Genomic DNA, 26,674 nt, shown 5'->3' with positions numbered 1-26,674 from the left:
AAATGAGAAGGGCTGAAATTTCTGAAGGGCTTGGAGGTCTAGGTAGACCATTGTGGCTTTCATCTGGCACACAGCAGGCCATAGGTTCTTGATAAGGTAGAGTCTTAGGAACGTCAATTGTGGAAGATTTCTATAGCCACATGAAGGAGGGATTCTGATAGGGAAGAGAATTAGGAAGTGTGGGAGTCGCCAGAAAGGGCCATTGTAGAAGATCAGATATGAGGTAAGGGTGACTGGAATCAGGGGATGTGGATATCATTGTAGAAGAAGGTGGGTCTAAGGGGCTTGGGATGAAATAACTGAGAAAAGATCTTCAAGCCCCTGAGTGTGAGAACAACCTACATATGTATCCTCAAGAAGAGCTCCCTGAAGGAGAAGGAGGAAGGTAGCAGGGGTGGTGTATAGACTTTGACTCTGGGAGTTGGAGGAATGACAAGGCCAGATTAGGACCAGTCTTCTGAGCTACAGTGATTGTTCCATCATTAGGCTATGTAAACACAGGAAGGACCACAACATTCCTTGGATGTTTGCTCACCAATGCTTGTCCACATTTGCTGTTTTGTTCTCTATATGACAAGAAAAGTTTAGTCCAGATGTGACCCATAACAAATTGGAAACAATTTGAATCTAGTCAGTCACATTGGATCTGCAAAGCAAAACTTGTTTTTGCCTGAAATCCACCACATCTGTCAACACCCTAAATCTATTTATTAATGGAGTAACATTTTAAAATGTTATATTTTTGTTATCACAGAGTAGCAATGCTGGGATTTCTCTGTACAACAGAATTTTGACTATGGACAAAATTAAATAATTCGTTTGTTTGTTTTGGAGACAGGGTCTCACTCTGTTGCCCAGGCTAGAGTGCAGTGGTGTGATCTTGGCTCACTACAACTTCAGTGTCCTAGGCTCAAGTGATCCTCCCACCTCAGCCTCCCAAATAGCTGGGACTACAAGCCTACAGGCACTTGCCACCACGCCTGGCTAATTTTTGTATTTTTTTTTGTAGAGACAGATTTTCACCATGTTACCCCCCAGTCTCAAACTCCTGGACTCAAGCGATCCACTCACCTTTGCCTCCCAAAGAGCTGGGAATACAGGTGTGAGCCACTGCACCCTGCTGAAATTAAATAATTCTGATTTTCACCTTAGTATGATTGTAACTGGACATCATGATGGCTGTTTCTATAAGAATCAAAAGAACCTTTGCTTCCTTTGATTCGTATAAAAATCTTGAAGGCATTTTTCCTCTGACACAGCTAGTTGGCTTGAAATCAGCCTGTGTTTTTTCAAAGCTTGGGTTTCCTTCAGTTTTGTCTCTCTGTCAGGTGACGAGTTGAAGTTAATATTACCTTGCTGTCTCACTTTAAGCAGAAAATTCCTCTCCCTTGTCTCATCACATGAAAAGAAAAAAATGCAAAGGAAGTGGCAGTCTTAAATTCTCCAGTACAGTAAGCCAATTCAAAGGGAAAACAATGATAACACTTTGCCATTGGATATTTTTGGTAAAATCGTTTGTTGAAATTCTGTTTCAAAATACCATTTCACATTGTATGACAGAAACCACATTTCTGTTAGCCACAAGGCAAATTAAGGGCTTTTCAGGGGGAAGACAATCAATGTGAATTTTCCATAACAGAGCTTGACTGTGGCAGTCATGGGGTCTGAAAGCACTCTGGGGGTCCAAGAAGAAGGGGCAGTTACCTAAGTAATTCTATTTTTATGAGCACATCCAAGATATGTCAACCTGCACCACACCTCTAGCACCTCTTCTCTGGCACCACTTCTGAGATGACTCTCCTGCTTCCTGGATGTGATCAGGGCTTTTGAAAACTGGCTTTCATATAGTCCGTGGAAGACAGCATTTTAATTACTGCTCTCTGGATAATGTAGTCAGTTACATGAAAAACAAACTTAACCATTGTGGGTTTTTTGGTAATAAAAACATTTGAAAAATCACTTATGGAAAATTCCTAAATTTTCTCTCTGACCTAAAAGTCTTTTTAGGATGAAAGGCTTCCATATATTCTGGTAACCTGGATATCATTGCAAAAGCTGGGAAAATGTGGAAAAGTGTATATCCAACTCCTCAGTGACAAGAAGAAGTTAGTAAATATTCTCATTAGGAAAAGGAAGAAATAATTATAGTCACATCAAGTTGGTTCCCACCTCTGGGCTCTTGCAGTTTCTGTTCCTTCTCCCTCTTATGTTCTTCCTCCCTCTCCAAGCTGGTGTTTTCTCCTCAAATGTCACCTTCTAGGTCTCAGCTCAAATGTCATCTTCTGAGAGAGGCTTTTTTGACCCTCAATCTGATACCTTTTCCTTCATTCCCAATTCTACTGCAAGTCACTCTATCACGTTCCTTGGTTTGAATTTCTTCTTAGCACGTATCATGACCTGATATGACCTATTTATGTGCTTCTTTTCTGGTTTATCTTTTTCCCTAACTAGAATGTAAATTCCAAAGAGCAGAGGCCTTATCAGTTTTTCTTTTTTTATTGTAGTAACTTGGATGCTAAGAATAGTGCCTGAAATGGCCATGGAAGGAAAATGAGATAGCAAGATTGTCATATTTACAAAAACAAAAGAAGTTAATAGATAGACCTTGTTGAATAGGTTGAGGGAGTAAAACATTCAAAATTTTATTATGGTAGAAACATTGCTACAATTTGTTTGTTGTTATATTTATAATTGGTTGTTATATTTATAATTATTTATCCAAAGGACATGCTAGTTAGGGCTGTGTTTGTCAACATCACAACATTGGGAGCCAACATGGGGTGCCCTTAGAGGGTTCTTTTCCAGATTCCAGAACACTGGCATCAAAGAGGACATCTCTCCCATACCAGTTTTATCGAGATGTTTTAGCTTCAAGTAATTAAAATCCTGACTCTAATTGGGTCAAAGCATTAAGTCTTGTGGAAGGATGGACTCAGCATTTGTTGATTTAGCAGCTTAAAATGCCATCAAGGACTCACATTCTCTGCATCTCTCTGCTCTACCATCATTGGATGTCATCCCTTCCAGGCAGGACAATGTTTAAGGATGAAGAGAGAATGTTTTCTTTTTTCCCTAGACTTGCCCCAGAAGACTTCCTCCAGGGTCACATGGGCCATAATTAGGTGGCATACCCATTGTTAAACCAATCACTGGTGAGGGAATGAAATTACACAGACAAGTCCATCCCTGAGCTTGGGGGAAAGGCAAGCATCTGAACAAAATGGAGGTTCTTTTGGGAAGGGAGAAGTGGGGAAGCGCTGTATATTTTATCTGCTCTTCCTTGTTTGGAAGCAATAGATAATGATGTTGCTAAAACTTTTTCTCCTAAATTTTGCATTGTTTGGTCTGGTGGGTAAAGACTGCCTCAAGATTCTGGGGATTGAGGTGGATTGGAGACCCATACCTTAATCCAGGCTTAGAGTTGAATTAAGTTCAAGCTTCTGCTCAAGAGCTTCAGGGGGAGCTCCCATTTCAGTGCCCAGCCAGCTTCTACTGACAAAGGGGGAAAGAGAAAGAGGAGACCTGGGCTCCTCTTTTAGCTTTTTGATCCCACCCTCTGTCCTTAGAGAAGTATAAACTATTCTAGAGAACCCATCTCATTTCTGTATGCTTTTTAATTATGTTATCTTGTCCTTTCTTCCCAAAGCATAAGGAAAACGTTTGGGGATAGTTTGGGGCGTTGAGAGAGGAGGAGGTTGAGTTGTCAAAATGGAGGGAATGGTGCAACGATTTCATTTCCTGTTTGCTTCCTCTATACAATCTGTTTACATCTGACCAAAGTAGCTTTTGCCCTTTTTTTGGAGAGGGAGTTTCATTCTGTCGCCACGCTGGAGCACAGTGGTGCGATCTTGGCTCACAACAACCTCTGCCTCCTGGGTTCGAGTGATTCTCGTGCCTTAGCCTCCTGAGTAGCTGGGACTGCAGGTGCACACCACCACGCCCATCTAATTTTTGGATTTTTAGTAGAGACGGGATTTCACCATGTTGGCCAGGATAGTCTTGATCTCTTGACCTCGTGATCCACCTGCCTCGGCCTTCCAGAGTGGTGGAATTACGGGTGTGAGCCACGGCACCCGTTTTCAGTTTTTAATTTTTTTCAGACAGAGTCTTGTTCTGTCACCCAGGCTGGAGTGCAGTGGTGCGATCTCGGCTCACTGCAACCTCCACCTCCTGGGTTCAAGTGATTCTCCTGCCTCAGCCCCCTGAGTAGCTGGGATTACAGGCGCCCACCACCACGCCTGGCTAATTTTTGTATTTTTGATAGAGATGAGGTTTCACCATATTGACCTGGCTGGTCTCGAGCTGCTGGCCTTGAGATCCACCTGCCTTGGCCTCCCAAAGTGATGGGACTACAGGCGTGAGCCATGACGCCCAGCCACTTTTGCCTTTATATAACTCTACTATTGGAGCCTTTTTAATGTCCCATGACAGAATGAGACTAAAGACAAAATAAATAAGATAATATGAATTCTGATCCAAAATGTTCAAGACTCCTCAGCCTCTATGCCATTACTAATTGCTTACTATATAAGGGTGGTCTAAATGCAAGGAGTATGTATGTCAAGCCAGGAAATGTCATGGAATAGTAGGATTTGTTGTTTTATGATGCATTCTTAATACTTTTTAACATCTTAAATATTTTGTGGTAGATTTCAAAAATGAGGAGGGCTATCCTTGTTTTTTGTTATTTGTTACTTGTACCTTGATAGATCTGTATGACCTGTTAAACAGCCAATTTGGGGCTCTTCTCACTCCTCATTCCATATCTGATCACTGACCTAGTTTTTTCCTTGCCACAGCCACTAACTCAGTCTTGGCCTTTGTCAAAGTACAAACAAATCCTTTTGTTCTTGAATTATTTCCCAATTACTTTGTAAGTGCCTCATTGATAAAAAAGATTGGCTTTTAATCTGTCTCTGATATCTCCAGGTAGCCATTACAAGACTAGACAGAAAGGGGAGGAAAATCAATGTTTTTGATTTCTTGTTGGTATTTTTTTTTCTGCTTTTGGTTTTAGAGTCTAACGTGAAGACATTTTGCTCCAAGAATATCCTAGCCATCCTTGGCTTCTCCTCTATCATAGCTGTGATAGCTTTGCTTGCTGTGGGACTGACTCAGAACAAAGCATTGCCAGAAAACATTAAGGTAAGTCAAATATGTGTGTGCGTTTGTGTGTATGTAAGAGGGGATCTGGGTGGGACAGGGGGAAGAGGGTTAAGGTATGTAGAGCATAGGGGAGGAGTTGAGGTTCTAACAGCCCAGGAACAAGTCAATTTCCACTGGATTAGGGGAGTAAAATGGAAATAGATGCTCATTCTAGAAGAGTAAATGCCTTGAATCAATTAGTGGTGGGAAGATAACTGCCTTTATGATTGTTTAGCAAACTCATTAAATTGATACTCTGGCAGAGATTAATGCTTTATTCAGCTCATCCAGATCTGTGTAATACTATGCCAAGATTCTATATTCTAGTATATTTCCACTTCTTCATCATGGGTGAATCACAATACTGCACTCTGTTCTTTTTACTTCATTATTATCACTATCACCCAAACAATACGTTTATTATACAGCTCTGTATAAAGTACTGTGGAAGTCAGAGATTGTGGAGAAGACATGTATCTTATCTCCAGATATAGTAAAGAATCAACAAAATCAATAAAAGCAAATCAGAAAACGTATGTGTATCAAGTATAGTCATTTGAAATGAATTCATGGATAGGCAGATTTCTTGTGATATTTCTACATTTGAACAACTAGTTACTATCATTAAAGATCATTAGGCTCATTAACTTTAATGTATTTCTGTTTTCTTTCCAGTTCATCAAAGTAAAATTTCAGACATGAATATCTCACAAGTACTTTGTAATATGGTCATTATATTTTTTAATCTGTTAAGTAAAAAGCATGTGGTAAATAAAAATTTATATTATAGATATACCATTTTACACTTTCACTGAAATTACAGTAAACAAATATATAAGGGCCCAGATGATACCAATATACTAATAAGCATGTATGTATATGTGGGCAGTAATATATCCAAAAGTTAACTTGACCATGGAGGCCTGGGAATACACATGTAGAAGTATATTCTCTTGTATTTGAAGATGTTGAACTGGGAGCCTGGAAGGATGGTTGCATATGCCAGGCCTCTGAAACTTTTGCCATCCACCCAAATCACTGTATAGCAGAGGCGTGGGTGTCACACTGGCATCTTTTTGTCAAGTTCAACCCAGTGGTGCTGTGTACAGCAGTCCCTTTGTCAAGACAGAAAGCTGATACTATCTCATTGTTAAGGGTCTCTTGCCTTTTAATATTGAGTGATGTTGTTTCCTTGGCAAAACTTCACTCACAGTTGAAGTCTCATGACATCTTGGTTCCATTATTTGTTTACCAGTTCCAGAAATACATGATTGCCTTCTTAATTTGACCTTTTTACATGTTCAGTATTGCATCATTGGAGAGGGAGACGCCTAGCAGGCAAAATCCATGACAAGCTTGAGTTATGTTCCCAAGAATATGTGTGGTCATGGACGACCTTCCCTCATTCACAGTGGTCTCCTTCAAGTCTGTTGTACTTCTGCATTGTTATATGGGCCTGGCAAAATGGAACAAGGTCTTTGGCGTTCTTTAAATAAAAGGGAGGAGTATTGAAGAGCAGTCATTGGCATCTGAAGTGAATCTTTTTAATAATATCACTGATTTATTTTATATAAAGATAGTTTTATATATGCAAACTAGTCATTTGTTGAGGTTATATAATTTTAGTAAGATTCCTGGCATATATTGGGGGCAAAATATTTCAGAAACTTGTATTCTGGTGATGGCTTTAAACCAGATGTGCTGTCCAATTTGATAGCCACTAGCCACATTCAGCTCTTTACACTTAAGTCAATTAAAATTATATAAAATAAAAAATTCTGTCCCTGTGTTGCACTAGCCACATTTCAAGTGCTCAATAGTCACACATGGTTGGTGGCTACTGTATTGGACAATACAGATATAGAATATTTCCATTGCTGTAGAAAGTTCTACTAGGCATTGCCACTTTAAAGCATACTCTTGAATGATAACTCTGAAGTCGTTCAAAACCAAGTTTAATGAATAAGGTGTATGATAAAACATTTTATAAAATCTAGAATAAGAAACAAAAAAACTTTTTTTCTTGCATGGTTTGTACACTAGTACCAGGATCATCCCAAATATCATGGGCTACTAAACTGGTTTGAGTAGTTTATTGAAATAAATATATTTGCTTCCAAAAATGACCATTTAAAAGATAACACTTATTTGGATATTTGTACTGACACATGTGTTTTTTTTGTTTGTTTGCTTTTTGTTTGAGTGTTTTTTTTTTTTTTTTTTTTTGAGACGGAGTCTCACTCTGTCACCCAGGCTCGAGTGCAGTGACGCAATCTCAGTTCACTGCAAGCTCCGCCTCCCAGGTTCATGCCATTCTCCTGCCTCAGCCTCCAGAGTACTGGGACTACAGGTACCTGCTACCATGCTCGGCTAAGTTTTTGCATTTTTAGTAGAGATGGGGTTTCACCGTGTTAACCAGGATGGTCTTGACCTCCTGACCTTGTGATCCACCCGCCTCAGCCTCCCAAAGTGCTGGGATTACAGGCGTGAGCCCCCGTGCCCGGCCGATACATGTGTTTTAAGAACACACAATGACATGACTTTCTGACCATACCTCATTCAGCAGTTCTTCATTCATTTTATATAAATTTATGCATTGACAATTATTTATTACACCCCAGCCTGGCTGACAGAATAAGACTCTGTCTCAAAAAAAGTAAAATAAAAAATATTCATTGTCTGTGTTAGGCACTGGGCTACACAATAAGGAAAGCCGGTATATAGATGTGACTGAGCTTACCATCTGGGGACGCAAACGTATTTAATAACAAATTATTAATTATAATTGTGATAAATTGCCACCAAATGAAAGTTTTGGGATCAGGCAAGTCTCCCCTGAAAAAATGATATTAGAATGATATCTGAGGAATGATTAGAAGTTAGCTGGGAAAGACATAGGTAAAGGGTAGTCCAGGCAGGGCCGAGCACAGTGGCTCACGCCTGTAATCGCAGCAGTTTGGCAGGCCAAGGTTGGTGGATTGCCTGAGCTCAGGAGTTTGAGACCATCCTGGGCAACATGGTGAAACCCCATCTCTACTAAAATACAAAAAATTAGCTGGGTGTGGTGGCACGTACTTGTCATCCCAGCTAGTTGGGAGGCTGAGGCACGAGAATCGCTTGAGCCCCAGAGGCGGAGGTTGCAGTGAGCCAAGATCACGCTACTGCACTCTAGCTTGGGCTACAGAGTTAGACTCCATCTCAAAAAAAAAAAAAAAAAAAAAAAGTATTCCAGGCAGAAGGAAAGCGGATGCAAGAGTCCTGAAACAGGAAGGAGTTGGGTATCTCCTAGGAACTAGTTGGAGAGCAGGAGTGGGCCATGTGTTACATAAAGATTGGGAGGTAGGTGGTGCAGGCCCTGCAAGACAGGTTGAGGATTTCAGTTTTAATCCTAAGAGTAGTGGGAAGCTAGTGGTATGATCAGATTTGTTTTTGCAAAGATCACTCTGATTTCAATGAATTAGAGGGGGATGAGATGTAGGAGGATACCAGGAGGAGGCTACAAGAAAAATTTGGAAGGATGGGGAGGCTTTGGGTGTAATTTTTGAAGAATTGTTTTGAGTATTGGAAAGCCAATGGGAAATGTCAAGAAAGCAGTTGGATAATCAGATTTGGACCTTTCTTTTCTGAGCAAATGTCTACTGCCGTGCTCAACAAAAATATAAAACAAGCCAAATTTTAAATTTTCAAAGAGCCACATTTTAGAAAGTAGAATAAAAGAGGTGAAAGTAATTTTAATAATATATTTTATGTAGCCCAATGTATCCAAAATATTATTTCAACATTTCATCAAAATAAAGAATTGTTGGCTGGGTGCGTTGGCTCACGCTTGTAATCCCAGCACTTTGGGAGGCTGAGGCGGGTGGATCACCAAGTCAGGAGTTCAAGACCAGCCTGGCCAACATAGTGAAATCCTGTCTCTACTAAAAATACAAAAAACATTAGCTGGGCGTGGTGGTGGGCACCTGTAGTCCCAGCTACTTGGGAGGCTGAGGCAGGAGAATCACTTGAAACTGGGAGGCAAAGGTTGCAGTGAGCCTAGATCACGCCACTACACTCCAGCCTGGGTGACACAGCAAGACTCTGTCTCAAAAAAAAAAAAAAAAATTGTTTTTTTTGTTTGTTTGTTTGTTTTTTGAGACAGAGGAGTTTCACTCTGTAGCCCAGGCTGAAGTGCAGTGGTGTGATCTCGGCTCACAACAACTTCCGCCTCCCAGGTTCAAGCAATTCTCCTGCCTCAGCCTCCTGAGTAGCTGGGACTACAGGCGCATGCCACCACACCCAGCTAATTTTTGTATTTAGTAGAGACGGGGGTTTCACCATGTTGGCCAGGATGGTCTCGATCTCTTGACCTCTTGATCCGCCCACCTCGGCCTCCCAGAGTGTTGGGATTACAGGCGTGAGTCACCACCATGCCCAGCCAAAAAAAAAAATTGTTAATGAGATACATTCTTTTTTCATACTATCTTCAAATTTTAACTTATGGTGTATCTCAATTCCAACTAGTCACATTTCAAGTGCTCAATTGCCAGCTATTTGTTACCCTGGTTAGATAGCACAGGCCTAGATTAAAGCTATGTCTCTGATGGCATTGATTGACTGAAGTCTTAGAAATGGACGAGGTCATCTAGGAAGGGGTTATAAAATGAGAAGAGAGTCAAGGTCCAAGTCCTGAGAATCTCTGTCATTTAAAGTAGGGGTCCCCAACCCCCAGGTCATGGACCAGTACAGCAGGAGGTAAGCAGCAGGTGAGCAAGCAAAGCTTCATCTGTATTTACAGTTGCTCCCCATCGCCTACTTTACTGTCTGAGCTCCATCTCCTGTCAGATCAGTGGCAGCATTAGATTCTCATAGGACCGCAAACCCTATTGTAAACTGCACGTATGTAGGATCGGGATTGCATGCTCCTTGTGAGAATCTAATGCCGGATGATCTGTCACTGTCTCCCATCAACCCCATATGGGACTGTCTAGTTGCAGGAAAACAAGCTCAGGGATCCTATTGATTCTACATTATGGTGAGTTGTATAATTATTTCATTATATGTTACAATGTAATAAAAATAGAAATAAAGTGCACAATAAGTGTAATGCACTTGAATCATCCCGAAACCATTGCCCCCTTCTCTCCACCTCTGGGTCTGTGGAAAAATTGTCCTCTGAGAAACTGGTCCCTGGTGCCAAAAAGGTTGGGGACCACTGATTTAAAGGGTGAATAGGGAAGGAATTCCTCCTAAAACATAATGATAATATTATTTAGTGCTTTGCAGTTATAAATCATTTCCACATGCATTTCCATTTTTTCTTCCCATGAATGCTGTGAAGAATGGAAGGTTATCTCCCTTTTGTTTTTTTTTTTTGAGACGGAGTTTTGCTCTTTTTGCCCAGGCTGGAGCTCAGTGGTGCGATCTCGGCTCACCACAATCTCTGCCTCCTGGGTTCAAGCGATTCTCCTGCCTCAGCCTCCCGAGTAGCTAGGATTATAGGCGTGTGCCACTATGCTCGGCTAATTTTTGTATTTTTAGTAGAGACGGGGTTTCTCCATGTTGGTCAGGCTGGTCTTGAATTCCCGACCTCAGTTGATCCACCCGCCTCGGCCTCCCGAAGTGCTGGGATTACAGGCGTGAGCCACGGTGCCCAGCCATCCCCGTTTCATTATTTATTTATTTATTTTTAAATTATATTTTAGGTTATAGGGTACATGTGCACAATGTGCAGGTTTGTTGCATATGTATACATGTGCCATGTTGGTGTGCTGCACCCATTAACTCGTCATTTACATTAGGTGTATCTCCTAATGCTATCCCTCCCTCCTCCCCCGACCCCACCACAGGCCCCGGTGTGTGGTGTTCCCCACCCTGTGTCCAAGTGTTCTCATTGTTCAGTTGCCACCTATGAGTGAGAACATGCGGTGTTTGGTTTTCTGTCCTTGCGATAGTTTGCTCAAAATGATGGTTTCCAGCTGCATCCATGTCCCTACAAAGGACATGAACTCCTCTATTTTATGACTGCATAGTATTCCATGTTGTAAATGTGCCACATTTTCTTAATCCAGTCTATCATTGATGGACATTTGGGTTGGTTCCAAGTCTTTACTATTGTGAATAGTGCCGCAATAAACATACGTGTGCATGTGTCTTTATAGCAGCATGATTTATAATCCTTTGGCTATATACCCAGTAATGGCCATCCCCATTTTATAGATAACAAAATCAAAGCCTTAGATGTTCTCTCACCCAAGGCGGAGGGGGAGCTAAAACTAGAATTCAGTTTTCTGATCCAAAGACTAATGTTCTTTTCATTTGTCTTAATGAGTTTTTCCAAACAACACATCCTAGTAACAGAAATTGCATGCAGGATGTTTATTTTGGGAAGTGATTCCAAGGAAACAAGGAAGAAGGGAAAGAGAGGAGCAAATTACCATGTTGGGCAACTGAGGCTTGATCCTCCCAGGGACCCTCTGAAGAGCTGTGGAGAGTGAACTTTAGAATTGTCTGCCCTGGGCATTTATCCCCTGGTTCTCATCACCTGTTGGTCAAGGGTTGCTCCCATCCAGTGCTGAGTCCCTGTCACTTCCAGGTTTGCACGTGTGTCAGAGGGGCCATGTGGGTACCACAGGTGACAACCTAGGCAGCAGGAGAGAAGCTCCTGGGCAAAAATAGAGAGATAAGGAGATACTGCTGGGGCTGGAGTAAAAAGTTGGCCAAGATGTAAAATGGCCACCAGAAGTATCTGAAGTATCATTGCACCTCCTGCTTTTTGTGGAGGTGAGGGTTCTTTGTACACATAATTTTAATACAATAGAGATATATTCATACAGAGACAGTGCTGTGGAAGCCCAGAGAAAGAAGCCGCTAGTTGTGCCTGATTACATGGAGACTTCACAGAGAAGGTAGCCTTGGAGCTGAGTCTTGAGTACTATGGCTTGAATGTTTGATCCCTCCAAAACTCATGTTGAAACTTAATCCCCAGTATAATAGTATTAAGAGGCAGGGCCTTTAAGAGGTGGTGGATCATGAGGGCTCTGACCTTATGAATGGATTAATCCATTCATGGATAAATGGATTGAGTTATCACAAGGGTGGGTTAGTTAGCATTAGGGATCAGCAGCTCAGTATGGTTAGATTGTTGAATATGGGGGCAGGAAGGAGTGGTGGAAGAGGAGGTCCAAGTCTGAACTTAGTATTTCTGGCTTAAAAGTGGGCATCTCATCCATTAAACTGCAGTGGTGTTCAAGCTTGGATCCATATTAGAAGCACCTGGGGAGCTTTTCAAAAATATGGCTGGGCCCCATCTCAGGTCAATTAAACCATCTTTGGAGGTTAAAGTTAAATAAAAATTATTCAAAATATTGTAGATCACTGGGCGCGGTGGCCCATGCCTGTAATCCCAGCACTTCGGGAGGCTGAGGTGGGCAAATCACTTGAGGTCAGGAGTTCAAGACCAGCCTGGCCAATATGGTGAAACCCATGTCTTTAGTAAAAATACAAAAATTAGCCGGGCGTGTTGTCAGGTGCCTGTAATCCCAGCTACTCAGGAGGCTGAGGCAGGAGAATCACTTGAACCCAGGAGGCAGAGGTTGCAGTGAGCCGAGATCACACCACTGCACTCCAGCCTGGGCGACAGAGCGAGACTCTGTCTCAAAAAACGAAACAAAATGAAACAAAACAGCCCAGGGACTGATAGGTTTTAAAATCTTCCATGTGATTCTAATGAGTAGTTTTTATTGAAGACAACTGCTTTGAAGGGTTTCATACAAGGAAATGATGCCCAGATTTGTGTTTCCAAGATTCCTTTTGGCTGCAGAGCAGATTAGAGGAGGAGAGACCAGTTAGCATGCTCCTGCCATGGTCTAGGCAAGGCAGGTGAGGCCAGAATTAAGGCATTGTCTGTGAGGTGAGGGGAGGGGATAATGTGAAAGACACTTGGGTTGACCAGATCTTTGTGACAAAATTCCTTTGAGGACCTTTTAAAATTAAGATGGAACAGGTACCTTGGGACAGTAAATGCTGAGAGAAAACTCCGAATGCCTCTGTTTAAAGAGAGTGGTGGCCACAAGCCTCTCTTGGTGCAACTTCATACATAGAAAGACTTTCAGCTGTCCTGTACTCACTTCCTCTTTAATTTGTTATCCCTGTCCTCTTGCAGGGATCATTATTCTGCCTGCCTAGAGTACAACACAACATGGGCCATGGACTCACACTGCCTTGGATTTGAATCTTCGCTCTGCTCTTAGGGTCATAGGAGTTAACCTCTCTAAGCCTTAGTTTCTCCACTTGTATGATGGAGCTGATGATTCTTCTCTTGTAAGATTACTGTGAGAATTCAGTGAGATAAGGTACATGCAAATGTGAGTGCAGAGCAGAAGGCCTGCCCACTGCAGACACTCAGTGATTGATAACTCATGTCTTATCATTTTTGCAGCTTACCTGCCTTAGTGACAAATTGACAGTTATCTTTATTTTATTCCTACTGTTCCCCCTTTGACTTGCCCTTGTGTAGTCCATTTCAGGTCAGCCCACCTATGCTGATGATCCAGTCTTGTCATCTTCCTGCCTGACCTAGTTTGGGTTTAGCCCTGCTGGGGAGGTGGTGGCCTCATGCCTGGGCCACATGTGGCATAACACAGCAAGAACTCTTTATTGTTCTGATATGTTTACTTGCCCAGCTACCTAAAAGGTTATAAGTACATTGAGGACAGGGAATGGATTTCATTTGTCTTTGTGTGCATTTTATTTATTCATTGACTCCATTCATCCATTTAACAAATAGTCATTGAACATCAACTCTATTGTAGGCCCTGGCATATATTAGTGAGCAAGATGGGCAAAGTTATTATACCCTTGTTGAACTTATAGTCTAATGAGGGAGATAATCATTAATCAAATAATCATAAAATAAATGTTAAATTACAGCCAGCACAACTGATTTGGATAGTTGCTCCAGAGAAATTTGCTGACTGAATAGAGTAAGCACCTTGAACAGATAAAACTGCTCCCTCCTTGTATGTGAAGAGCCCAGGACCAGCCTGGTAGCCAGGCAAGGTCAGTGTGGGAAAGAGACCTCTGTCTCAGAGTTCTCTAGAGATCCTAGTTGCCCACTCTTAACCTCAGAGACTTCTCAGTTTGAACCTCCAGAGTGCAGGGCCTCAGAAGCTACATGTGTTAGCAGGCATCCTGGGGAATTCTCATGCCACTGAAGTCTATGAACCACTGCCTGTGAGACACAATGAGAACTTAAAAAAACAAAACAAAACAAAACAAAATACAGCCTTAATGAACTGAAGAGCCATTAGCTGTACCCAAGGCTTCCCCTGGGAAAGTACCTTTGTTCTGGTGGACCTAGGTGGGGAGGTAGCTTTGACGTCTGCTTGGTTCCCCACTTCCTTGTCTACTCATCACTGAACAGTGGCAGTTAGTGATTGTCAGATATTCCTTTTAGCACAAACATTCCACATTTTGGCACACACTGAGTCTCTGTCACACAAGCACCAGACTGACCCAATACCAAACAACTACCCTACATTAAACGCTGCCTCTTCTGTGAATGCAGGCTTGGGGACCAGACCACTTTGATTTTAATTCCAGATATGCTACTTTCCTAGTTGAGACTTTGGGCAAAAAAATTCTCTCTATGCCTCCCCTTCTGTGTAAAAGCAAGATAGTAATAGTACCTACTTAGAAGATGGTTGTGAGAATTAAATGGAATAATACAAGTGACTTAATTGTCAGAGTGATGAGCACATCAGAGGTCCTCAATGGAGACTACCTGCTTTAATGAAGAGATGTCCTGTGGAAGGCCCTTAGCTATTAGTGTGTCACGGTCACTGAGCCAGTACTCTGCAGGATTTCCAACTTCTGTTAAAGGGTAATGACCTTTCTTCATGCATCTGCTTTTTAAAAGTGCTGTTCTTAGATAAAGCATTTGTGATTTTATCTTTTTATGGAGCCTTTGGAAAGATTTGCTCTGATTTCCAACCTCAAATACTCTTGGAAAATATTTGTATTATTTTTACTCTATTGGATTTTAATGTGTGTTTTAAAAAGCAACATCTGCAGATAGATTGTGGTTGCACAACAATGTGAATATCCTTAATACCATAAACCTGCACTTAAAAATAGTTACATGGTAACTTTTATGTTATGTATGTTTTACAGCAATTTAAAAATAAAACAATAACAGAACTGTGGTTTGTATTAAAGATCTAGTAACTCTAATTAAAGAAAAAGGAAAGGAAGAAAATGGTCTCTAAATGTTTATAGGCCCTGCTAGCATCTCTGCTGTCTGGTTTGTTTATAGAGTACTAGAGTCTTACTCAAAATTATAAGCTTTGTATATAAACCCAAGCTCACTGAGACAGACTGATGAGGCTGCTGAAGTTACCATTAAAGCTACAGGAACTTTTAAGAAAGTTTTTGAAGACACACTGCGTCTGAAGGGACCATGAGAAGTTAATGATCACACTTGTCTGTGTTACCAGATGTCTTAGTCTGTTTTGTGTGGCTGTAACAGAATGCAACAAACTTGGTAATTTATCAATATAAAGAACAGAAATTAATTTTCTCACAGTTCTGGAGGCCAAGAAGCCCAAGATCAAGGTGCTGGCAGGCTTGGTGTCTGGTAAGGGCCTGGTCTCTGCTTCCAAGATCATGCCTTGAACTCTGCATCCTCTGGAGGGAGGAATGCTGTTCCTCACATGGCAAAAGACTAGGAGATAGCAAACTCACTCCCCAAACCCCATTTAACTTGGCATTAATCCATTTAAGAGGGCAGAGCACTTGAATACCTAAATACCTCCCACTAGGGCTCACTTCCTGATGCTGATGCATTGGTGATGAAGTTTTCAACACATGAGTTTTGGAGGGGAAAACAGTCAAACCATAGCATCTGTCTTATGGGCTTTTTGGGGAAGATGTAGGACAACTCCAATGGTACTACTTTATATTAGACAATGAAAATTAAACTCTTTTAGGGCTGGAAGGAATTTAGGAACCATCCAGTTCCAACCCCCTCATTTATCCATTTTATTCAGTAATTATCTGTTGAATTCTTTCTTTGTGCCTAATGTATAGTAGGATATACCGCCATGGATGCTGTATATACTGTGGTAAACAAAGTAGACCTGCCCTCATGTAGCTTACAAGCTAATAAGAAAGATAGATATTAATCAAATAGCTGCATAAATATGTAATTATACCATGTGACCAGTACTGTCTTTAGAGGGAAAATACAGGCATTCTGATCAGGAGGGTAGGATCTAAACTCAGGAGGTCAGAGAAGGCTGAGATGTCAAATGAAGGGCTTTCTGGGTAAAGGCCCTGGAGCAGAAGCCATGAGACCTATGGGCAACTGCAAGCAGGCCAGTTCCACCATTTTCTGAATGAGAAGAGGGTGAAATATTCTACTTCTGTGGAGCCAGGAAGCAGGCTGACTGATGCTCTAGTTTCTCTTTCTTTCTGCTTCTAAAGAGACTTACCCAGAAGCCTGGAACTATATGACATTTGTGTAGGTAGAATTGTTTCCATCCTAAGGAGAGATCCGCCCTACTTCTATGTGGCCTCCAGTCTCAGTGAGCTTAGGGTCTGTTGCGCCTACATTTCCAGGTCTTCACCAAGGCCCCTGCATTGGTGTTTCTATGAACCAAGCAAGGTCACTTCTACTGTTCCTCTTTCTGGACCACCACTTCTGTTCATGCAACCTAGCTCATGAAGATCATAACCGACCTTCATTCGGTTATGATCTTCATGAGCTAGGTTGATCATGCATTATGTGCATAATCAAAAGCCAGCTTAGAACAAAATTGTATGCACAGTAAAATTACAACTGTATAAAAATAATATACAACTTTTAAAAAATTTAAAAATTTAAATTTTTTTTAGACTCATGGGGCACACGCACAGATTTGTTTCATGGGTATATTGCATGATGCTGAGGTTTGGGCTTCTAATGATCCTGTCACCCAAGTAGTGAACATAGAACCTGATAGGTAGCTTTTCAACCTTTGACCTCCTCCCTACCTCCCCTCTTTCGGAATCCCCAATATTTATTGTTCCCGTCTTTGTGTTCATGTGTAACCAACGTTTAGCTTCCACTTATAAGAATATACAGTATTTGGTTTTCTGTTCCTGTGTTAATTCGCTTAGGGTAATGGCCTCCAGCTGCATTTATGTTGCTGCAAAGGACATGATTTCATTCTTTTTTATGGCTGTATAGTATTCCATGGTGCATATGTACCATGTTTCCTTTATACAATTCATCATTGATGGACTCCTGAGTTGATTCCATGTCTTTGCTATTATGAATAGTACCGTGATAAATTTACAAGTGCAAGTGTCTTTTTGGTAGAATAATTTGTTTTCCTTTGGGTATATACCTAGTAATGGAATTGCTAGGTCAAATGGCAATTCTATTTTTAGTTCTTTGAGAAATCTCTAACCTTCTTTTCACAGGGCTGAATAAATTTGCATTCCCACCAACAGTGTGTAAGCATTCCCTTGCATGCACAATCTTGCCAGCATCTGTTATTTTCTAACTTCTTAATAGCCATTCTGACTGGTACAAAATGGTATCTCATTGTGGTTTTAACATTCATGTCTCTGATGACCAGTGATGATGAACAAGTCACTTGTATGTCTTCTCTTGAGAAGTGTTTATTTATGTCTTTGGCCCACTTTTTAATGGGGTTATTTATTTTTTTCTTGTTGAGTTGTTTGAGTTCCTTATAGATTCTGAATATTAGTCCTTTGTTAGATACACAGTTGGAAAATATTTTTTCCCATTCTGTAGGTTGTGTGTTTACTCTGTCACTGGTTTCTTTTGCTGTGCAGAAGCTCTTTAGTTTAATTAGGTCCCAATTGTCAATTTTTGTTTTCACTGCATTTGCTTTTGAGGACTTAGTCATAAATTCTTTACTGAGGCCAATGTCTGGAAGGGTATTTCCTATGTTTTCTTTTATGACTTTTATAGTTTGAGGGTTTTACACTTATGTGTTTATTCCACCTTGAGTTAATTTTTGTATATGGTTAGACTTAGGGGTCTAGTTTCATACTTCTGTATATGGTTAGCCAATTTTCCCACCACAATTTTTTAAATAGGGAGTCCTTTTCCCATTGTTTATTTTTGTCAGCTTTGTCAAAGATCAGTTAGTTTTAAGTGTGTGGCTTTATTTCAGGGTCTCTCTTCTGTTCCATTGATCTATGTATCTATTTCTGTACTAATATCATGCTGTTTTAGTTATCATAGCTTTGTGGTTTAAAGTTAGGTTATGTGATGCCTCTGGCTTTATCCTTTTTGCTTAGGATTGCCTTGGCTATTTGGGCTCTTTTTTGGTTCTATATGAAGTTTAGAATAGTTTTTTTTTCTAATTCTACAATTTCTTTGGGCAATACTATGCATTCAAAAAAGACTTGGAAGGAAATAAATGAAAATAAAAGTGATATCTAATTGGTAGAATCTTAAACATCTTTTTTTAACTTCATTTTATGAGTGATATTTAAGAAACTTCTAGTACTCTTAAAATAGAAAATAATATTGAAATAATCCTGAGGGAGTGTCAGATCTCTTCCTTACCACCCAAATCTTGCTGTTTTCTTTAAAGGTATACTCATAGGGACTTTTGGAAATATTTAAATATGAGCTACAGAGAAGTGTTGGGTTTCTCCACTGCTAGACTTTGAGACATTCACTAGCTAATGGGCTTGTGAGCCCAGGAGGCAGAGAGAACATGAACATTCTCCAAACTTCTGGGAAGCTTTATTTACTGAAGCCCTTGTAGGCCTCGTACTCTCTGGAACATGCATTGGAAAATGCTAGTGTGGTGGAAAGAGAACAAAACGTTGTGGCTACCTGGGCTCTGATGGACATTGTAACAAAGAAAGGCAAACTCCCCAAATGCTCAAACTGAACTTTCAGTCAAGCTTTATCTGTCTCTCAAGCAGCAAACAATGCCAGTTTTTTATTCTGCAAGCCATTTTAGAAGACAAAATGTTTAGCACAGTCGCACAGGTTAGCATGCTAGTGTACTGTGTACACAAGAGGAAATGTCCTCAATTTCTGCATTAAAATATGCTTTACCCCCTTCTCAAACACTTATCAAATGTGACGTAGTAAAAGCTTTTGTTTCTCAACTACCTCACTGTGTAAGGCCTTAGAGAAAACAAGCTGACAAAAGCAAGCCTGGTTCTTTGGCTCTATGGGAAGAATGACTTTCATATCAACAATGTTAGAATAAAATGTCCTGATCCCAGATAAAGGCTGCTCTCTGCTTATACCTTGCCAGTGTTTGTCATATGCTGCTGTGGTTGGAACATTTTCTGGCAGGAAGCAATCAGGGGCCCTGTTAGGGAACAACAGAATTTTCTGCCATGTAATTCCTCAGCCTTTTTCTCCACTCTGGGAGGTTTCTCACGGGTCCAGTGGCCCCAGACCTCAGTCAGTGTTCCTCTCTGCCCACAGTGGCCACCACCTAAGCCATTTCTTGGATTCCTTTCACTGCAGGCCTAGCTATAGAGGAGTCTGTCCAGCTTGCTTCCTTGCTGTGCCCAAAGCTTACAGGCCCTTTTCTTTCTAAAGGCATAATGCTAATTACTGGAGGGAATCCCCACTGTGTGTAACTAGGAAGAGAACACTGTGGAGGTGATGGCAGGTCAAGGGTCCTCACAAGGTCTGCACAGTGGTACTCCCTGGTCTAGTGAAATGGAATAGGGTTTGACACTCAATAGGCTCTACCTTTAGCTTTTCCCAGTGGTCCAGGGAGGTCTCTTAAACCTATTTCTTGTCTCTTTTCTCCCTGGAGTCTCTTAGATTCATAGCAGGTGATATATATACGTGTTGCCACCTACATTTTCAGGTCTTCACTGGGGCCCACACATTGGTGTCTCCACGAACCAAACAAGGTCATTTCTACTGTTCCTCTTTCCAGACCACTTCTGTTCATGCAACCTAACTTATATATGTAGGGAGATTCACATATACACACCCCACACACACACACACACACACACACACACACACAGCTAAATTAAGCATTTTTAAAGTGGCAGACCACATTTTGAGGTCTGCAGCTTAAATAAGCAGCCATGTGACAAGAGTCATTGGCTCACATTTCAGAAACGTCTCCTGCTTCTCTTCCTTTTGCTTCCCCATTTACTTCCCTCTATGTTTCTTCTCTAAGGAAGATTAAAAAGCACATGTGCCATCATGCTCTTCTCCCAAGTTAATGTCAGATGTCATTACTCAATCATGGCATTTTTTAATCCTGAGTAAGCTCAGGGATGTAACCAAAGATGACTATCAGTTTATCAAAATGGGCATTGAGCAGTTTACTCCTGGGTAAATACCCCCAAAGAAATGAGAACTTATTTCAACAAAATGAAATGCACATGAATGTTTCAGGCGGCTGTATTTCCAGTAGCCCCAAACTGGAAATAACTTGAATGTCCATCAACAGTTGAATGGATAAAAATATAGTATATCCATATAATGAAATACTCTGCAGTGATGGAAAAAGATGATCTACTGATACACACAGTTTGAGTTCATCTTACATAACGTAAAGTGAAAGAAGTTAGACATAAAGGAGGGATACTATGTGAGTTCATGCATTGCAGTTTAAAAACAGGCAGAACTCATACATGGTGGGAGAAGTTAAGACAGTGGTAACTGACTGAGAGGGGCACCGGGAAGCCTTGTGAGGGCTAGAATGTGTTTTGTATCTTGATCTGGGTGGTGGTTATATGGATGTGCACATATACAAAAATTTATTGAGGTGTATGCCTAATATTTGCACACTTTACTGTAGCTACCCCTCATTTCATGTCCTTAAAAGGGGGCACCAATTTGAAAATTATTGCCCAGCCCTTGCTTCTGTGTTTCTGGATATCAAGTCTTGAGTCTGACTTTGATTCACGTCCAGGTTCTGTCACCTATCAGCTGTGTATCTTGAGGAAATTACTGAACCTCTTCGTACTTTAGTTTCTCACCTATATAGAAGGGGTAAAAATAGTACCTGCTCTATAGCACTGTTCTGAGAGTTTAGTTGGATAATTCATACAGGTTGCTTCATACAATACCTGCCTGGTACATTTAGTGCACTTGTGAAATATGACATGGTGACTTGTTCTTTCTCTTCTGATCATCTAGTTCTTTCTCCTGCTGTCATCTATCCTTCTCCTCTGCCAAATTTCTTTCCTCCTTTTTTCTTCTTTTCATCTCCCCCTACTCGTAAAGCCAAAAACATGAAGTTTAAGTATATATATTTTAAAATATATTAAATACAATTTTACAGTTATATTCATAATTTAAAAGTGAGTGCATTTACTGTTTTTTACACCTCTCCTTAAAACAAACTCTGCATTTATTGAACTAAAATTAGATGAAGATATTTATTATGTCTTACTGGCACTCAATGGAGTAACTCAGTGGTTCCCAAACTTACCTGCACATTAGAATCATGTGAGACCTTATAAAAATTTCAAAGCCCAGGACACATACCAGATCAATTAGATCACAGTATCTGGGTCTAGGACACAAGCATCAGTAGCCACTGAAGCTTTCCAGGTGATTCCCGTATGATTCCAATGTGTAGACAAATTTGGGGACTATAGATTAATGGCTTTCTGTTCCTTCCACAGTGTCTCAGCTACTTCAGCATGTGGTTCTGAATCTTGGCTGCACATTAGAATCACCTAAGAAGCTTCTAAACAATACTGCTTCTTGGGCCCTGTTCTGCATAAGGTCTGAATATTTCTAACATGCAACCAGCATGAACAGCCCCATTCTAGCAGGGTTCGTATCCTGGTAGATTTTGTGATCCGAGTGACTCCAGTGCCATCTCCTCAATGTTCCTCTCAAATACTTTCTCCTCATGTTTTTGAAAATTCCAGTCCTTTTTCTTGCAAGCCTAATATGGAGATGAGTGATGTGATACTGATAAGTTTTTGGTCTGTTTTGCTTTCAGTATGGGATTGTGCTGGATGCGGGTTCTTCTCACACAAGTTTATACATCTATAAGTGGCCAGCAGAAAAGGAGAATGACACAGGGGTGGTGCATCAAGTAGAAGAATGCAGGGTTAAAGGTAAGATGAAGACCAAGGGAATGGGAGGCCGACAGTGGGGCATGAGAACATGAGAGGTGTATGGCCAGTAGAACACAAGAGAAAAAGGAGCCCCAAGCATAGGAAGCCAAGTGAAGAACACAGTGCAGCTGCTGTTATGTTATCGTTACAGAAATCATATTGAAATCAGTCCTTAATGATCAAACCCTAAGAATAAACACACATAAATATAATTAATAGTAGCTCCCATCAACAGAACACTTCTGCATGCTATGTACTTAGTATCGAACATGTGTTACTTAAGTATACCCTCATAATCTCCCTTTGAGGTATGTATTATTATACTAATTTTCTAAAAATGGGGGCAGTGAGGTTGAGAGAGGTTATACCACTTGTTTGTTACTCAAGCTAGTAAGTGATGGGGCTGCGGTTCAAACCAAGTTCTGCCTAACTTCAAGTCTACATCTTAGCCAGTGCTTCTCAAACTTGAAACTGCTTGAGCTTGTCAAAAACACAGATGATGGACCCCATCCCCTAGAGTTTCTGAGTCAGCAGATCTGGAATGAAGCCTGTGAATTTGTATTTCTAAGAAGTTCCTAGGTGATGCCAATCTGGCTGGTTCAGATATTGCTCTCTTAATCTTTGTACCCTGATCTACAGCTTGGAAGACATTTTTCAAAGCTTTCAGCCTCTGTTTAGGGAGGAAAGACCAAATTATAGGTTCTTAGGGCTGGGAAAAGGAACTTACAGATCGTTTAAATTTTGTTTCACAGAGAAGGAAACAAAAACCTGGAGGATTAGTGCCTTGAAAGTAGCAACAGAATTGAGACAAGAATCTAGGTTCCCTAATTACACTCTAGGCTTCCTGCTACTCTGAGCTGCTGGATTATATATCAATGATTTTTTTCTTTTAAGGTCATAATATGAGTTAGAGTGGTTGACATTCAGCTTTCACTCCCTTTACCCAGTACCCCACCATGCACCATTGTACCACAATCTCTCTGACTTTTCTCTCTCTTAGCCTTTTGAGCTGGGAACCCACTGTTTATTTTTAGTCAGACCAATAGCCTAGATCCTAGAAGATAATTGATTTTTAGTTTGATAGGCTATGGAATCCACTAATTTTCATAGTTTATCAAGAAAGTAGTAGAGAGGAGATATTTCCAAGAGAGCAAGTCATTCTACCCAGTAGCCCATCAATACTGGGACTTTGGCTCCATCAATACTGAGACAGTACTTCTAGCCTTTCTTAAAGCCCAAATCCCTCATTTTATTGGCTTTTATTTAACCCACTGCCTTCCATTTTTAAAAGTTATTTTAAGGGCCAGGCATGGTGGCTCATGCCTGTAATCCCAGCACTTTGGGAGGCTGAGGTGGGCAGATCAGAAGGTCAGGAGATGGAGACCATCCTGGCTAACACAGTGAAACCCTGTGTCTACTAAAAATACAAAAAAATTAGCTGGGCATGGTGGTGCGTGCCTATAGTCCCAGCTACTAAGGAGGCTGAGGCAGGAGAATCGCTTGAACCTGGGAGGCAGAGGTAGCAGTGAGCCGAGATTGCGCCACTACACTCCAGCCTGGGCAACAGAGCAAGACTCCGTCTCAAAAAAAAAAAAAAATCTAGAAGATATCTTTCTTCTGAGACTTAACCCATGAGCGTTTGGCCTAACATGCAGGATTTTTCCCTCTCAAAAGAGAGAGTTCTCTAGTTAATCAAATATTGAACACAAATTTTCTGAATCAAAACAATTAGCTGGTAACTTAGCGCTGATTTTCTCATGGTTATTAGGCTGTTTGAAAACCTGTGAATGATCTGGATAACTTATTTAAATAATTATCTTTAAAGCAATTACTCTGCTATGAAGCACTGATAGTGTAGATGTTTATCTTAATGTGAGATGAAAGTGTTGTTATAACTTCAAAAAGCTTAAGGAATCTTGGCTCTAATCCTCCATAGCAACAGTCAGTTTTGCTCTCAAACTGGAAAAACAGTTTTGCTAGGGAGGCAGGATATCAGAGTGGAAAAGTCACCAAGGAGATGTAGATTCTGTTTCTCTTTCTTGTAATAGGAAGCAGCTCCACCTCAGAAACTTTAAGGTGCTGGCCAGGATCAGATAGCTAGTTAGTAGCAGCTTTCATCTTTTCAGTAAAAGCCAATTTGTCTGCTGCTTAATTTTTATCCTAAGTGTCATCTTTAGATCTTTTAGGAACTAGTGTCATTAATTACAATGTTGTGGAGGAAATATCAAAAAGCAGCTAATGGAGTAGCTATCTATAAGATTCCCATTAAAGTCTGAGAACGTTATGCAATTGAATATGAAATTGCGCCATCCAGTGGCAGAATTATTGAACACTGGACAGACCCAACTTAAAGTTTGGAAATTAAATCCTCTCAAGGCTAGGTCCAGTGAATTATCCTCTAAGTATAATAACCTAATGTATAGTATATCAGGAAATTGTTTTCTTGTATTTTTTTCAAAACACCATATTTTGATCTACTATTGTTAAGGTATGTTTTATAATTTTTTTTAAAAGATTGTTATCTTCTACATCTTTTCCTAGGTCCTGGAATCTCAAAATATGTTCAGAAAGTAAATGAAATAGGCATTTACCTGACTGATTGCATGGAAAGAGCTAGGGAAGTGATTCCAAGGTCCCAGCACCAAGAGACACCCGTTTACCTGGGAGCCACGGCAGGCATGCGGTTGCTCAGGTATAGCAGCATGTAGGGACCAAGAGTATCTGGGAGTTAGGCTTGGCAGTGAAAGAGCCTCTGAAGCTATGGGAGAGGTCCACACTCCCTAATACCCCAAGTTCTACACACCCAAGTCCATACCTAAGAAAGGAAATTTCAGTGAGTGAATAAAATGTCCAAACTCTTAGCATATATAGGGATAGGATTTTATGTATGTTAAAAAAAAAAAAAAAAGCCCCCTTGTGCATCTCCCTATGGGGAATTCAAGAGGGATGGGGATTCAAGAGGGACAGGGAGAGAAAGACTAGGCCCATATACTCTGGGGTTTGGGGCTACAGACTTAGCTACTCAATAGCTAGGAGGAAGAGGATAAAAGGAGACTCATAGACATCCCATGTCATAAATATTCACAACTAGCGCATCTTTATATCACTTGATACCTGTGTGAATTATTTGTTCACTTGTTCATTCATTCAGCATGTAAAGCCTGCTCTATCCAGAATATGAAAACGCAACCTTCAAGGAAATCAGTTTCAATGCAGGGTGATCAGTGTTTTAATAGAGGAGTGCTCAGAGCTGCTATGGGAGCACATTTGGCCCTGCCCAGGGTGAGAGGAGGTCAGGAAAACTTAGAGGAAGGGATGCCTGAACTGAATCATGAAAAATGAGTTCGAGGATCGGGGAATGGCTTTATCAGCAGAGCAGACAGCATGCATTCAGTAACTGATGTTTATTCAGCTCCTATTATATATCAGGCACTGTTCTAAGTACTTAGGATACAACAGTGAACAGGACAAAGTCTCTGACTTCATGGAGCTTGTGTTCTACCAGATGTGCAAAGGTAGGGAAGTGTGAGACGCATATTCAGAGGACTGTAAGTAGTCTTGCCTAGATAGAAGATAGGTGAGTAGTGTAAAATAATAATGATGATAATAGTAGCAGCTCATATTTATTGAGCCCTTCCTATGTTCTTAGCACTGCGCTAAGCACTTAATTGAACCGTCATAACAACTCTATGAAATTAATTATTGTTAACAAGATACAGAAGCTGTGGCTTACAAATGTGAAGTAACTCACCCAAGGTCACACACCTGGGAAGTGGTGGAGCCAGGATTCTGAGTGGGATTCTGAAAAGGAAGGGTCCAGGTCACAAAGTGCCCCATGGGCCATGCTAGGAAGTTTGGAGTTTATCTTAGAGAGAGTAGGAAGCCATTAAAAGACACTACACAACTCGTGACACTGGTAGAGAAGATGGATTGGAGGGGAGAAAAGCTGGGGATAAAAGGAAGGCAGTTAGCAGGTGTGGAAGCCATTTAGATGAGAGATGACAGGGGCCTAATGCCAGCTAGAAGGTAGCATCCTCTCGCTCAGAGACTCCCAGTGTTGCGTAGCCTAGATCTTGGAAGCAATTACATCCCATCTTCATTAAGACAACCCTGGAAGATTCCTTCTTCAGGTCTCAAAGTCTCAAACAGACCCAAGAACTGAGTTACAATATGGGGAAGATTTTTCCCAGGCTGGCAGCAGAGGAGTTTGGATGTCTATTCCAGGTCATTTGCCACCTGGTTTCTACTAGAACCCTAATTAAAAACCTGGAGCAGAGTCTGGCCATGTAACCAGCTAGGAGCCACCCACAGTAGCTAATACAGCACACAGCAGCTTCAGGTATGGTCATCAAACCATACCCAGCTATCACCACTACGGTAATTTTAAGAGCCTTTGATAACTTTTTGAGCCAGGGAACTTCAGAACAAAAATGGTATTTTTAAGGAAAACCAACCTACG

The 26,674-nt window shown here is 40.9% G+C and overlaps 1 protein-coding gene across 11 annotated transcripts in view; it reads left to right on the top strand.

The window, feature by feature from the left end:
* The window catches only part of ENTPD1 (ectonucleoside triphosphate diphosphohydrolase 1), a 211,363-nt gene that overhangs the window by 133,221 nt on the left and 51,468 nt on the right, over nt 1-26,674 (top strand). For 10 of the 11 annotated variants that reach the window (XM_009215050.4, XM_003904051.5, XM_017944160.3 and 7 more), the window contains 3 exons: nt 5,018-5,145; nt 22,098-22,215; nt 24,757-24,907. In XM_009215050.4, coding sequence (XP_009213314.2) covers nt 5,018-5,145; nt 22,098-22,215; nt 24,757-24,907 — 397 coding nt within the window. The remainder of the gene's footprint in view (nt 1-5,017; nt 5,146-22,097; nt 22,216-24,756; nt 24,908-26,674) is intronic. The other variant, XM_021944046.2, reaches the window with a different exon arrangement.

Source organism: Papio anubis, chromosome 11 (genome assembly GCF_008728515.1).
Source record: "Papio anubis isolate 15944 chromosome 11, Panubis1.0, whole genome shotgun sequence".
NCBI classification, from domain to species: Eukaryota; Metazoa; Chordata; class Mammalia; order Primates; family Cercopithecidae; genus Papio; species Papio anubis.
Note: the sequence above shows the minus strand (reverse complement) of the source record. Positions and strands in the feature narration are given on the sequence as shown.